Below are 12,049 nucleotides of genomic sequence, written 5' to 3' on the forward strand. Positions count from 1 at the left end.
ACCGGCAAGACTCAGGTGGGCCTGCAGCTCAGCCTCTCGGTGCAGTACCCAGCAGAGCACGGAGGGCTGGGAGCAGGTCAGTGAACGCACCATGATTTTGCCAATCAGTAGGTTTGTGATACATTCAGTGAAAAGGTTGTGGCTAAGCAGCTTACAGCAGTTTTGGATAAACACAATATTCTTGACAAATTTCAGTCTGGCTTACGCAGAGCTCATTCTACTGAAACAGCCCTTCTTAGAGTTTCCAGTGACATTTTGATGCAAAACGATGCGGGAAAATGTTCTGTTCTGCTGATGTTGGACCTCACGTTGGCCTTTGATGCAGCTTACCATCACGTTCTGCTTGAAAGGCTGAAATATCAAATCAAATCAAATCACTTTTTATTGTCACATCACATGTGCAGGTACATTGGTACAGCACATGTGAGTGAAATTCTTGTGTGCGAGCTTCACAAGCAACAGAGTTGTGCAAAATACAATAATGTAAACAAGCAAAATACAAGAATGGCTACATCTGAAACTAATAAATATATGTACAATATATAATAGTATATGCATTTCTGGATGTGTATACTAAATATTTTTCTACGTGTGTGTGTGTGTGTGTGTGTGTGTGTGTGTGTGTGTGTGTGTACATATTTTACAAATTAAATAGAGTAAACAATAAATAAAATAAAATATACAGAGTGAGACATGTGCAAAACAGTGGGGTTACTGTACAGTATGGAGTGCATAATGTTAAAGTTCCAGTAGTGAAGCTGAGGTGTCTATGAAGTGTTCAGCAGTCTGATGGCCTGATGGAAAAAGCTGTCTCTCAGTCTGCTGGTACGGGACCGGATGCTGCAGAACCTCCTTCCTGATGGAAGCAGTCTGAACAGTTTATGGCTGGGGTGACTGGAGTCCTTGATGATCCTCCCCGCTTTCCTCAGGCACCGCTTCCTGTAGATGTCTTGGAGGGAGGGAAGCTCACCTCCAATTATCCAATTATATTGGGTCGGTGTATATGGATCTGCCTTAAAGTGGTTCTCCTCATATCTGTATGAATGATACTTTTCTGTGGCAGTTTCTAAGTACTTCCCTCACCTACGGTGTGCCACAAGATTCTGTATTGGGGCCTTTATTGTTTTTAATACATCTACTTCCTCTCCAGCATATTTTGAGCCCCTTTGAGGACATTTGCTACCACTGCTATGCAAATGACATCCAGTTATACTTTTTGTTTTTAAGCCCCAAGATGTTTGAATCTGAATTCCCCGTACAGTGGGGCAAAAAAGTATTTAGTCAGCCACCGATTGTGGAAGTTCCCCCACTTAAAATGATGACAGAGGTCAGTAATTTGCACCAGAGGTACACTTCAACTGTGAGAGACAGAATGAAAAAAAAATCCATGAATTCACATGGTAGGATTTGTAAAGAATTTATTCGTAAATTAGGTTGGAAAATAAGTATTTGGTCACCTCAAACAAGGAAAATCTCTGGCTCTCACAGACCTGTAACGTCCTCTGTAAGAAGCTTTTCTGTCCCCCACTCGTTACCTGTATGAATGGCACCTGTTTGAACTCATCATCTGTATAAAAGACACCTGTCCACAGCCTCAAACAGTCAGACTCCAAACTCCGCCATGGCCAAGACCAAAGAGCTTTCGAAGGACACCAGGAAAAGTATTGTAGACCTGCACCAGACTGGGAAGAGTGAATCTACAATAGGCAAGCAGCTTGGTGTGAAAAAAATCAACTGTGGGAGCAATCATCAGAAAATGGAAGATATACAAGACCACTGATAATCTCCCTCGATCTGGGGCTCCACGCAAGATCTCATCCCGTGGGGTCAAAATGATCATGAGAACGGTGAGCAAAGATCCCAGAACCACACGGGGGGACCTGGTGAATGACCTGCAGAGAGCTGGGACCAAAGTAATAAAGGTCACCATCAGTAACACACTACAACGGCAGGGAATCAAATCCTGCAGTGCCAGACGTGTTCCGCTGCTGAAGCCAGTGCATGTCCAGGCCCGTCTGAAGTTTGCCAGAGAGCACATTGATGATACAGCAGAGGATTGGGAGAATGTCATGTGGTCAGATGAAACCAAAGTAGAACTTTTTGGTATAAACTCAACTCGTCGTGTTTGGAGGAAGAAGAATACTGAGTTGCATCCCAAGAACACCATACCTACTGTGAAGCATGGGGGTGGAAACATCATGCTATGGGGCTGTTTTTCTGCCAAGGGGACAGGACGACTGATCCGTGTTAAGGACAGAATGAATGGGGCCATGTATCGTGAGATTTTGAGCCAAAACCTCCTTCCATCAGTGAGAACTTTGAAGATGAAACGAGGCTGGGTCTTCCAACATGACAATGATCCAAAACACACCGCCCGGGCAACAAAGGAGTGGCTCCGTAAGAAGCATTTGAAAGTCCTGGAGTGGCCTAGCCAGTCTCCAGACCTCAACCCCATAGAAAATCTGTGGCGGGAGTTGAAAGTCCGTGTTGCTCGGCGACAGCCCCAAAACATCACTGCTCTCGAGAAGATCTGCATGGAGGAATGGGCCAAAATACCAGCTACTGTGTGTAAAAACCTGGTAAAGACCTATAGTAAACGTTTGACCTCTGTTATTGCCAACAAAGGTTATGTTACAAAGTATTGAGTTGTATTTTTGTTATTGACCAAATATTTATTTTCCACCCTGATTTACGAATAAATTCTTTACAAATCCTACCATGTGGATTCATGGATTTTTATTTTTTTTTCACATTCTGTCTCTCACAGTTGAAGTGTACCTCTGGTGCAAATTACTGACCTCTGTCATCATTTTAGGTGGGGGAACTTGCACAATCGGTGGCTGACTAAATACTTTTTTGCCCCACTGTATGTGCTCCTGACAGACATGTACCTAAGATAATGAATGCTTTTGGTCCCCTTTCGATATTTGTGAAGTCAGCTATCAGGAACCTTCATTTGCTCCCTGTTAAATCCAGAATTGAATTCAAAATCCTGCTCCTCACATACAAGGTCTTAAATAATCAGGTCCCGTCTTATCTTAATGACCTTATAGGACCATATCACCCCATTAGAGCACTTCGCTCTCGCACTGCAGGCTTACTTGTTGTTCCTAGAGTATTTAAAAGTAGAATGGGTGGGTAAGGCTTCATTTTTCAGGCCCCTCTTCTGTGGAACCAGCTTCCAGTTTGGATTCGGGAGACAGACACTTTCTCTACTTTTAAGATTAGGCTTAAAACATTCCTGTTGGCTAACTATATGTTAGGGCTGGACCAGGTGACCCTGAATCCTCCCTTAGTTATGCTGCAATAGGCATAGGCTGCTGGGGGACTCCCATGATGCATTGAGTTTTTCATTTTCAGTCACCTTCTTCACTCACTCTATGTTAATAGACCTCTCTGCATTGAATCATACTTGTTATTAATCTCTGTCTCTCTTCTACAGCATGCCTTTTATCCTGTCTTCCTTCTCTCACCCCAACCGGTCGCAGCAGATGGCCACACGTTCCTGAGGCTGGTTCTGCCGGAGGTTTCTTCCTGTTAAAAGGAAGTTTTTCCTTCCCACTGTCGCCAAAGTGCTTGCTCATAGGGGGTCATTTTATTGCTGTTTTTTTCTGTGTATGTATTATTGTAGGGTCTACCTTACAATCAATGTTCCCTCTAATTTTTCACGTGTCTGAGCGAACACACAAACTCCCTGAGCGATCCCTTGGACCACTGTGAGCGTCATCACACGTGTGCACTGTGGTCACGCCAGCGTTTACATTTATGTTAGACTACTTTTAATTAACTGCTTTAGCCCATTTACAATGAAAATGTAAAAAAAAAAAAATCTAGTCATTGACCTGTGTAGTATGTTAACACTATTGGAAGTAAAAAATAACTTGAAGTCCAATTTCGAAAACACAACTTTCTTTTCTTTCTTGGTGTTTTTTTTTTTTTTTTTTTTTTTTTTTTTTTTTTTTTTTTTAAATATATAAAGCTTTGACTTATTATGAGTCTGTGGTCTGGGAGAGAGTCCTGTAACTCTGTCTGCAAAATATAGTACATAATGACCAATGCTGGGCAATTAATTATATAGTTACGTCTTCAAAAAAGTAACTGAGTTATGCAAACAACATTTTTTGCAGCTATTTTTTTTTTAATGCAGCCAAGGCGTTTTTTAAACTAACATTTCAAACTATTTACAGAACAATCAGCTGTTCTGCATCAAATCTGATGCCACACAAATAATTTGTGCCACTCCAAAAAATAATTTCTGTCCACTATAAGATAAAGGAGAACAACAGCCTGATACGTCTGGGAAGGTTCTCAGTCATCCAGGTCATCGTAGTCAAAGGAGCTTGCAAAGAAAAGTGTCTGGACTTCTTTAAGTTGCTTGAAGACGTTTCACCTCTCATCCGAGAAGCTTCTTCAGTTCTAAGGTCAAATGGTGGAGAGTCCCAGATATAAACCTAGTGGGCGTAACCCCCCACAGAGGGACAAAAGGACCCCCTGATGATCCTCTAATCGCCTGAGCCAAGGTGTGAAACTGGGTGTGGGTCCCAATCAGCCAGAGTTTCGGGTGAGTTCATTGTGAAACCTGGCCCCACCTTATCATGCGAACTCCTGAGATCAGATGACCCAGGATGTGAGTGGGCGTTAAGGCGTCTGGGAAGGGATCTCAAAACTGGATTATAAATGGCAGAGAGTTGGTGTCGTAAAACCACCGCCTCTGTTCAAAGATGGTCGCTCACAGTGGACATAGATGGCTTCTTTCACTCGTCTTTCAAACCATCTGTCCTCTCTGTCCAAAATGTGAACATTGGCATCCTCGAAAGAGTGACCTTTATCCTTAAGATGCAGATGGACAGCTGAGTCTTGTCCTGTGGAGGTGGCTCTTCTGTGTTGTGCCATGCGCTTGTGAAGTGGCTGTTTGGTCTCTCCAATGTAGAGGTCTGGGCATTCCTCGCTGCACTATACAGCATACACCACATTGTTAAGTCTGTGTTTTGGAATTTTGTCTTTCGGGTGAACCAGTTTTTGTCTGAGCGTGTTGCTGGGTCTGAAATGCACCGGGATGTCATGCTTGGAGAAAACTCTCCTGAGTTTTTCTGATACACCGGCTACATAGGGGATGACAACATTGTTGCGTCTGTCTTTCTTATCCTCCCTCGCTGGTGTCTGGTCTTCTTTTCTGTGCCTCTTTGCTGACTTTAAGAACGCCCATTTAATGATGGTTTGAAAGACGAGTGAAAGAAGCCATCTATGTCCACTGTGAGCGACCATCTTTGAACAGAGGCGGTGGTTTACGACACCAACTCTCTGCCATCTATAATCCAGTTTTGAGATCCCTTCCCAGACGCCTTAACGCCCACTCACATCCTGGGCCATCTGATCTCAGGAATTCGCATGATAAGGTGGGGCCAGGTTTCACAATGAACTCACCCGAAACTCTGGCTGATTGGGACCCACACCCAGTTTCACACCTTGGCTCAGGCGATTAGAGGATCATCAGGGGGTCCTTTTGTCCCTCTGTGGGGGGTTACGCCCACTAGGTTTATATCTGGGACTCTCCACCATTTGACCTTAGAACTGAAGAAGCTTCTCGGATGAGAGGTGAAACGTCTTCAAGTAACTTAAAAGAAGTCCAGACGCTTTTCTTTGCAAGCTCCTTTGACAACAGCCTGATACCTGCAGGCCTGACAACAGGAGATGTATCACTCCTGTAACACCTGTAACATTCAGCAGTCGCCTCATTGTTCTGACACACACAACAAAACTATTGACTACACTACACACTAACTACACAGGATTTGCACTAAACGTCTCAAATCTCTCACATCTCAAAACACCGCCATCACTCCTAAAACTTCCCCCCGTTTCTTAACAACTAAATGCCACATTGCCATATCATTTTTTGATTGGTTGACATGGTACTTTTTTGGACGAATAGGAAAGGGAGAGGGGGGTAGGGTTTGTTTTTGCTCACAGGCAGAGAGTGTTTTCGAGCCTTTTTTTCGTATAAAACGCAGTTTTTACCGTTTCTTCCCGCAGTAAATATAAACAACGATAGTATTCAGGAAGAAAACCAAACATTGCAGATATTTTTATCATAATTATGGTTTTACGTGGCCTATCAACTCAATTTAAAAACTAGTATAAAGTCCACACTTTTTCCGTCAATTGTTCCGTCTGTCCTGCTCACATCTCCAATGGTTGTACACGTTGTCATTAACGTGGCTTCACTCCACATCAGCCACGGCGCTTTGCTAGCTAAAACACCGGTGTCAGCATATAAGAACGCTGTCATAGCCTGTCAACGACGTTGATTAGCTGCGTATGTGCGAATGTGAATCGCATTATTGGCTGGACTATGGGATAAGATGGCATCGTTCTAATCCCATATGGGAGCAGCCAGTCACTTACTGACTAACACTGCAAAACAGAATTGTCAAAGTATTAATTTTAATTTCAATTCAGGTTAGAATTTTTGTGCGCAGAGACCGTGCCTACAGTGCGCAATTGCGCACGTGCGCAGCTTAGAGGGAACATTGTTTACAATATAAATCGCCTTGAGGCGACTGTTGTTGTGATTTGGCGCTATATAAATAAAATTGACCCACCTCTCACTTTGGATGCTCATGTCAAATCTCTGGTTTGGTCTTGGTTTTATCACTTAAGAAACATTGCTAAATTAAGCCCTATTGTATCTCGCACTGAACTGGAGTTGTTATACATGCATTCATTTCATCATGATTAGACTACTGTAATTCACTGTTTACATGTCTAAGAAAAAACTCCTTGGAGCATCTGATGATTGTTCAAAACGCTGCAGCAAGGCTTCCGGCCAGATCATCAAAGTACTCACATGTGACACCGTTGCTAATACAGTTGCACTGCCTCCCCATTAAATTCAGAGTCCATTTTAAGATTCTGGTTCTGACCTTCATGGACAAGCACCAGCTTGCATCATTGAACTTTTAAAGCCCTATGTCCCTAGCAGGTCCCTGAGGTCATGTGATCAAGCCCTACTTGTTATTCAGCATACAAGGCTGAGAACTAAGGGAGACAGAGCTTTTACCACTGTGGCTCCCAGACCATGGAACTCTCTCCTACTGAGCTTAAGATCTGTGGACTCAGTAGTCTCTTTTTAATAACAACTAAAAACACATTTTTAAATTTGCATTTTTGTTAACTTTTGTCTGTTTTTGTTTTATACTTAATCTCTGTGTGAAGCACTTTGTAATCTTTTATCTAGAAAAGTGCTATATAAATAAAAATTGACTTACTTACTTTACCTGTTCAATGACCTGCTGATTTGTAAGTTAATAAATAACCACTGATATGTCACATTCATTATTTGTGTGTTCGTTGTTGGTTCCAGGTGCGTTGTATGTCTGCACTGAGGACTCATTTCCCATTAAGCGTCTGCACCAGCTGATTGGCGAGCAAGTCTGTCTGCGTTCTGACGTTCCTGCGGACCTTGTAAGCAGTCTTCGCTTCAGCGACCACGTTTACATTGAGCATACCGCGGATCTGGTAAGTCTGATCATGCGACATCTGTTCAGACCCCGTTACAACCCATAACTTCTTGCTCTGTCCTCAGGATTCCCTCCTGGTGTGCCTAACACGCCGTGCCCGCCTCCTACTGACACGCGGTCTGGTGCGACTAATCGTGGTCGACTCAGTGGCAGCGCTGTTCAGGACCGAGTTCCAGGCCGATGATTGGCTAGAGAGGAACAGACAGCTACTCACCTTCTCCTCCATGCTGCATCACCTGAGTCAGGAGTTCAGCACACCTGTGCTCTGCATCAACCAGGTAACACCATCCAGGTAGCACACCAGAGTTCAGTCTCTTATCTCTGACCACTAATCAGTGACAGGTGTTTGTTTTCCAGGTAACAGATGTTTTCAGCCAATCACACAACAGTATGGGGTAAATCAGATATCTTCTTTATGAGCTGATCACATTTTGACCTTTGACCTCAGAACCACTTCAGCATAAATTTCCTCCTACTCAGGCCTTCGCTGTCCACCGTGTCTCCTGCTCTTGGGTTGGCGTGGGCCAATCAGGTGATGGTTCGGCTGATGATGAGCCGTCTCCAAGGAACGGTCGTCCGTGGTGACCAGAGCAGTGCTCTCCGCAGGTTGGAGGTGGTGTTTGCGCCTCACCTGGCACGTGACGGACAAAACGCTGCCGTGTGGAGGGAGGGGCTCAGAGGAGTTGAGAGCTGGACTTCAAATAGAAAATAAACTTTATTAAACAGCATCAGTAGCATCAGATTATTAAAGAGTGATCACACTGTTTCCTGACTGTTCTGAAGGTTGTGGACACTGATGCATTGACTGGGGGTCAGACAGGTGTGTTAGTGGCCTCATATCTCTTTGATCTGGACAGAATGAGCTGGGAGGTCCAGACTGATACATGATCCTGATTTTGCTGTGCAGGTGGACTCTGGTCTGTTCAGGAGCCTATGATTCGGTTCTGGTTGACCCGCTAAAGTGGATTCAGATTATTTTCAGACTGAACCTTTTCAATTCAATTCAATTTTATTTATATAACGCCAGATCACAACAAAAGTCGCCTCAAGGCGCTTCATAGATACAGAGAAAAACCCAACAATCATATGACCCCCTATGAGCAAGCACTTTGGCGACAGTGGGAAGGAAAAACTCCCTTTTAACAGGAAGAAACCTCCGGCAGAACCAGGCTCAGGGAGGGGCGGGGCCATCTGCTGTGACCGGTTGGGGTGAGAGAAGGAAGACAGGATAAAAGACATGCTGTGGAAGAGAGACAGAGGTTAATAACAGATATGATTCAATGCAGAGAGGTCTATTAATACATAGTGAGTGAGAAAGGTGACTGAAAATGAAAAACTCAATGCCTCATGGCAATCCCCCGGCAGCCTACGTCTATTGCAGCATAACTAAGGGAGGATTCAGGGTCACCTGGTCCAGCCCTAACTATATGCTTTAGCAAAAAGGAAAGTTTTAAGCCTAATCTTAAAAGTAGAGAGATAGTGTCTGTCTCCCGAATCCAAACTGGAAGCTGGTTCCACAGAAGAGGGGCCTGAAAACTGAAGGCTCTCCCTCCCATTCTACTTTTAAATACTCTAATGTCATTTGACATGATTTAGTGACTGAACATATTTAACAGGAAGTGTAATCAGATTACAGCAGAAATAGAAGCGGTGTCTGCAGCAGCCTGAAAGTTGTCAGCCTGATCGTTAAGCAGGCGTTCACATCAGCTTCCAGCTGTGACTCGTTTATCCCTTTAAATATGTTACTGCTTTGAGGATCCAGTTTTAAATCTTGTTACGTGTCTTGATGGTTTGGTGCTGCATTCCTGCGGCCTGTGAAACAGCTAATCTTGGATGTTTCTTGATCCAATGTTGATTTAGTAACTTTTATGTACTTTTTCAGCTGAGGTTTTTAAATGTGCTATAGAAGTAATCTTTTTACTTGACATGAATGTCCTAAGTAAAAAAAATATGCTTTTTGTTGAGGACCAACAGTGATGCTGTGTACGAGAAACTACTTTCTAAAGAAGCTTGGGTCCTTTAATGTGTGCAGCAGGATGTTGGAGATGTTCTACCAGTCTGTGGCAGCAAGAGCCGTTTACTCTGCTGAAGGGCAGCATCAGTGCAGAGATGCAGCTGAATCAACAAACTAATCCACAAGACTGCAAGCATCATTGGTCAGAATTTGGAAGTGTTTGAGTCGAATCATGGACAGCCCATCACCCCCACAGTAGAGCTCGTCCTCCGTCAGACTGATTCAACCTCACTGTCACTGCTATCATGTGTGAACACGTGTTTCTATTGTAGCCTCATGCAGCTGCTTTTCTTAGATTTGTGATTATTGTTCATATTATTTATTAATGTAATTTTTTCTCCTACACTGTGTTAGCTAAAAGACAAGCACTAAAGCACTTTTCTTTGCTTTTTTAAACATTTGTATCATAGTATAAGGCAGGGGTCGTCCACCTTTCTGATGAGTGCCATCTAAAATTTCCTCAGAAGTCAATGTGCCATATCAACCATTGCATTAGCAATAAATTTAATAACGCTCTATATCAACAGTTACACACTATATAGAACAACTTTATAGATCTATATTTGTTGGCATGTTGGCGTTGCCTCTGTCAGTGCGCCCCAGGGCGGCTGTAGCTACACTGTAGCTTGCCATCACCAGTGTGTGAATGTGTGTGTGTGTATAGTGTAAAGCGCTTTGGGGTCCTTAGGAACAAGTAAAGCGCTATACAAATACAGACCATTTACCATTAGTACACTATTGTATTTCCGTGGTGCTGATGCTGCGCTGAGTGGACAGCTCTGAGGCATTTGAAGTGTCGGAATGTGGAAATTTCAACATCGCTTGAAAAAACTGTCAGCTAGCAAGGTCCCTCTCACCGTTAGGCTAGGTGATTTTTGGCCAATTACAAGTTGAATCTGGTAATTGGGTAATTAGCTAAGATGCCGTCATTAAGAAGCAACACAACTAATGTGTCTATGCGAGCTAACTTGCGATGTGCATCGGTGCCCTTTATTTTTAATGCACCTTCTCAGAGTAATTCACTGCGGGTCGTGCCATCAGTTAACCCTTTTCGTGCCAGCTGTGGCAGGCGTGCACAGGGTTGCCGACCCCTGGTATAAGGTCTCAAAGGGATTGTTACTTAATTGATCCAAACATTTCATTCATTTTGTAGTTTGAAAACCAAAACCGTCAGACTATTGCCTCGCACGGATCTTTGTTGCAGCCTATCCTCTAGCTCGGCTAATGTCGCCATCCTTTTACTGCGCCTGCAGTTTCACTGCCATAACAACAGGAAACCAACCCAATCTTTCAACATAAAAGAAGCAAGAGAGTATCCCGGTGTTGTGGCAAAAAGTGGATTGCCTGCCAAAAACTGATTTCCAATGTTTGCGTGTGTTTTTTTTTTATTTTTTATGTGTAATATCGTTACGTTGCTAAAAAGTCTTTGGTGAACAGGTATTACAAAGTGGTTATATATAAAATTAAAAAATTACCTGTTTCTCAAGTATCATTGTGACTGTGTTATTGCACTTACATTATAATCAATCAGCTCCCTTTTGTCCACTTACAATATATTTACAGAACTATTTTTGCATTTGTTGCAATTTCAGCTGTCCTCTTGGTCAGATTACTCTTAAAAGATATTTTTAAAGTCAATATTTTTTTTTAAACTGCAAACATAAAGGATACATAAATCTCACTGCCAAAAACTGATTGCGGCTTCTACCTTGTTACAGGAATGTTGTTTGTTGCTCAAGATGACGTGATATCATTCATGAGGGATACATTTGATATATGTTTCACATATTATACACTAACAAGAAGGCAGTTTTTGGCAGACAATCACCGGTGTGGATGGTACAGCCACATTTAGAAAAATAAAAAGCCATTATTGGTCATTTTAAGAAATAGCAGTGGTAATGTGCAGATTACAGCTGTTGTTTCAGGACAAAGTGCCGCTGTGTTAGCGAGGACGTACTTTCCGTTGTAGTAATAAAGGAAACAATTTGTCTTTGGAATCATAAACACAGGGCGGAAATCAGAATGAGGACGATGAAGCAAGCTTCGTCTGATCAGAAGGAAAACACAAATGTAGAAGATAGGATTTGTGCAAAACGAAATGTCTGGTAATGGAGATATGCGAGGTTATCGATGGTTACACCCTCGTGCATGAACGAGGATGGATGATGTATCACTGAGGGACTGATCGCTTTGTTTCACTGACACGAGGAGGGGACAGCAACGTGTTATCTCCACATTCCATATATTGTTCTCATACCCTGTCGTATGATGGTGTTTTGTGATTCACTGAGTGAAAAATTCCACTCTGTCATCTTCTCCAGGTAAGGGGCACAGTCTGTTACCATGGTAACTGACGCTTTCCGGAAGAGAAAAACTTGCGTTTCTAGAACGTGATGAACACCACAAAGCGGGGTGAGATCCTTTATGACCGATCAGCTGATCTTATTGAGTTTAAAAAATAGTTTGGTTTGACGTAATATAAAGTTTCGGCTTTTATTTTGAAATGGGCGTG

At 42.9% G+C, this 12,049-nt stretch overlaps 1 protein-coding gene across 2 annotated transcripts in view; it reads left to right on the top strand.

Moving 5' to 3' along the window:
• Positions 1 to 10,976, top strand: part of xrcc3 (X-ray repair complementing 3) — a 15,184-nt gene extending 4,208 nt beyond the window's left edge. The window contains exons 3-7 of one of the 2 annotated variants that reach the window (XM_085381312.1): positions 1 to 76; positions 7,364 to 7,518; positions 7,586 to 7,798; positions 7,878 to 7,915; positions 8,001 to 10,976. The exon at positions 1 to 76 is cut by the window's left edge and continues 122 nt beyond it. In XM_085381312.1, coding sequence (XP_085237438.1) covers positions 1 to 76; positions 7,364 to 7,518; positions 7,586 to 7,798; positions 7,878 to 7,915; positions 8,001 to 8,232 — 714 coding nt within the window. In that variant the 3' untranslated portion in view covers positions 8,233 to 10,976. The remainder of the gene's footprint in view (positions 77 to 7,363; positions 7,519 to 7,585; positions 7,799 to 7,877; positions 7,916 to 8,000) is intronic. The other variant, XM_085381311.1, reaches the window with a different exon arrangement.
• Positions 10,977 to 12,049: the final 1,073 nt, after the last annotated feature.

Source organism: Rhamphochromis longiceps, linkage group LG15 (genome assembly GCF_057381845.1).
Source record: "Rhamphochromis longiceps isolate RC_006_pf linkage group LG15, R_longiceps_female_GT1.1, whole genome shotgun sequence".
Taxonomy (NCBI): Eukaryota; Metazoa; Chordata; class Actinopteri; order Cichliformes; family Cichlidae; genus Rhamphochromis; species Rhamphochromis longiceps.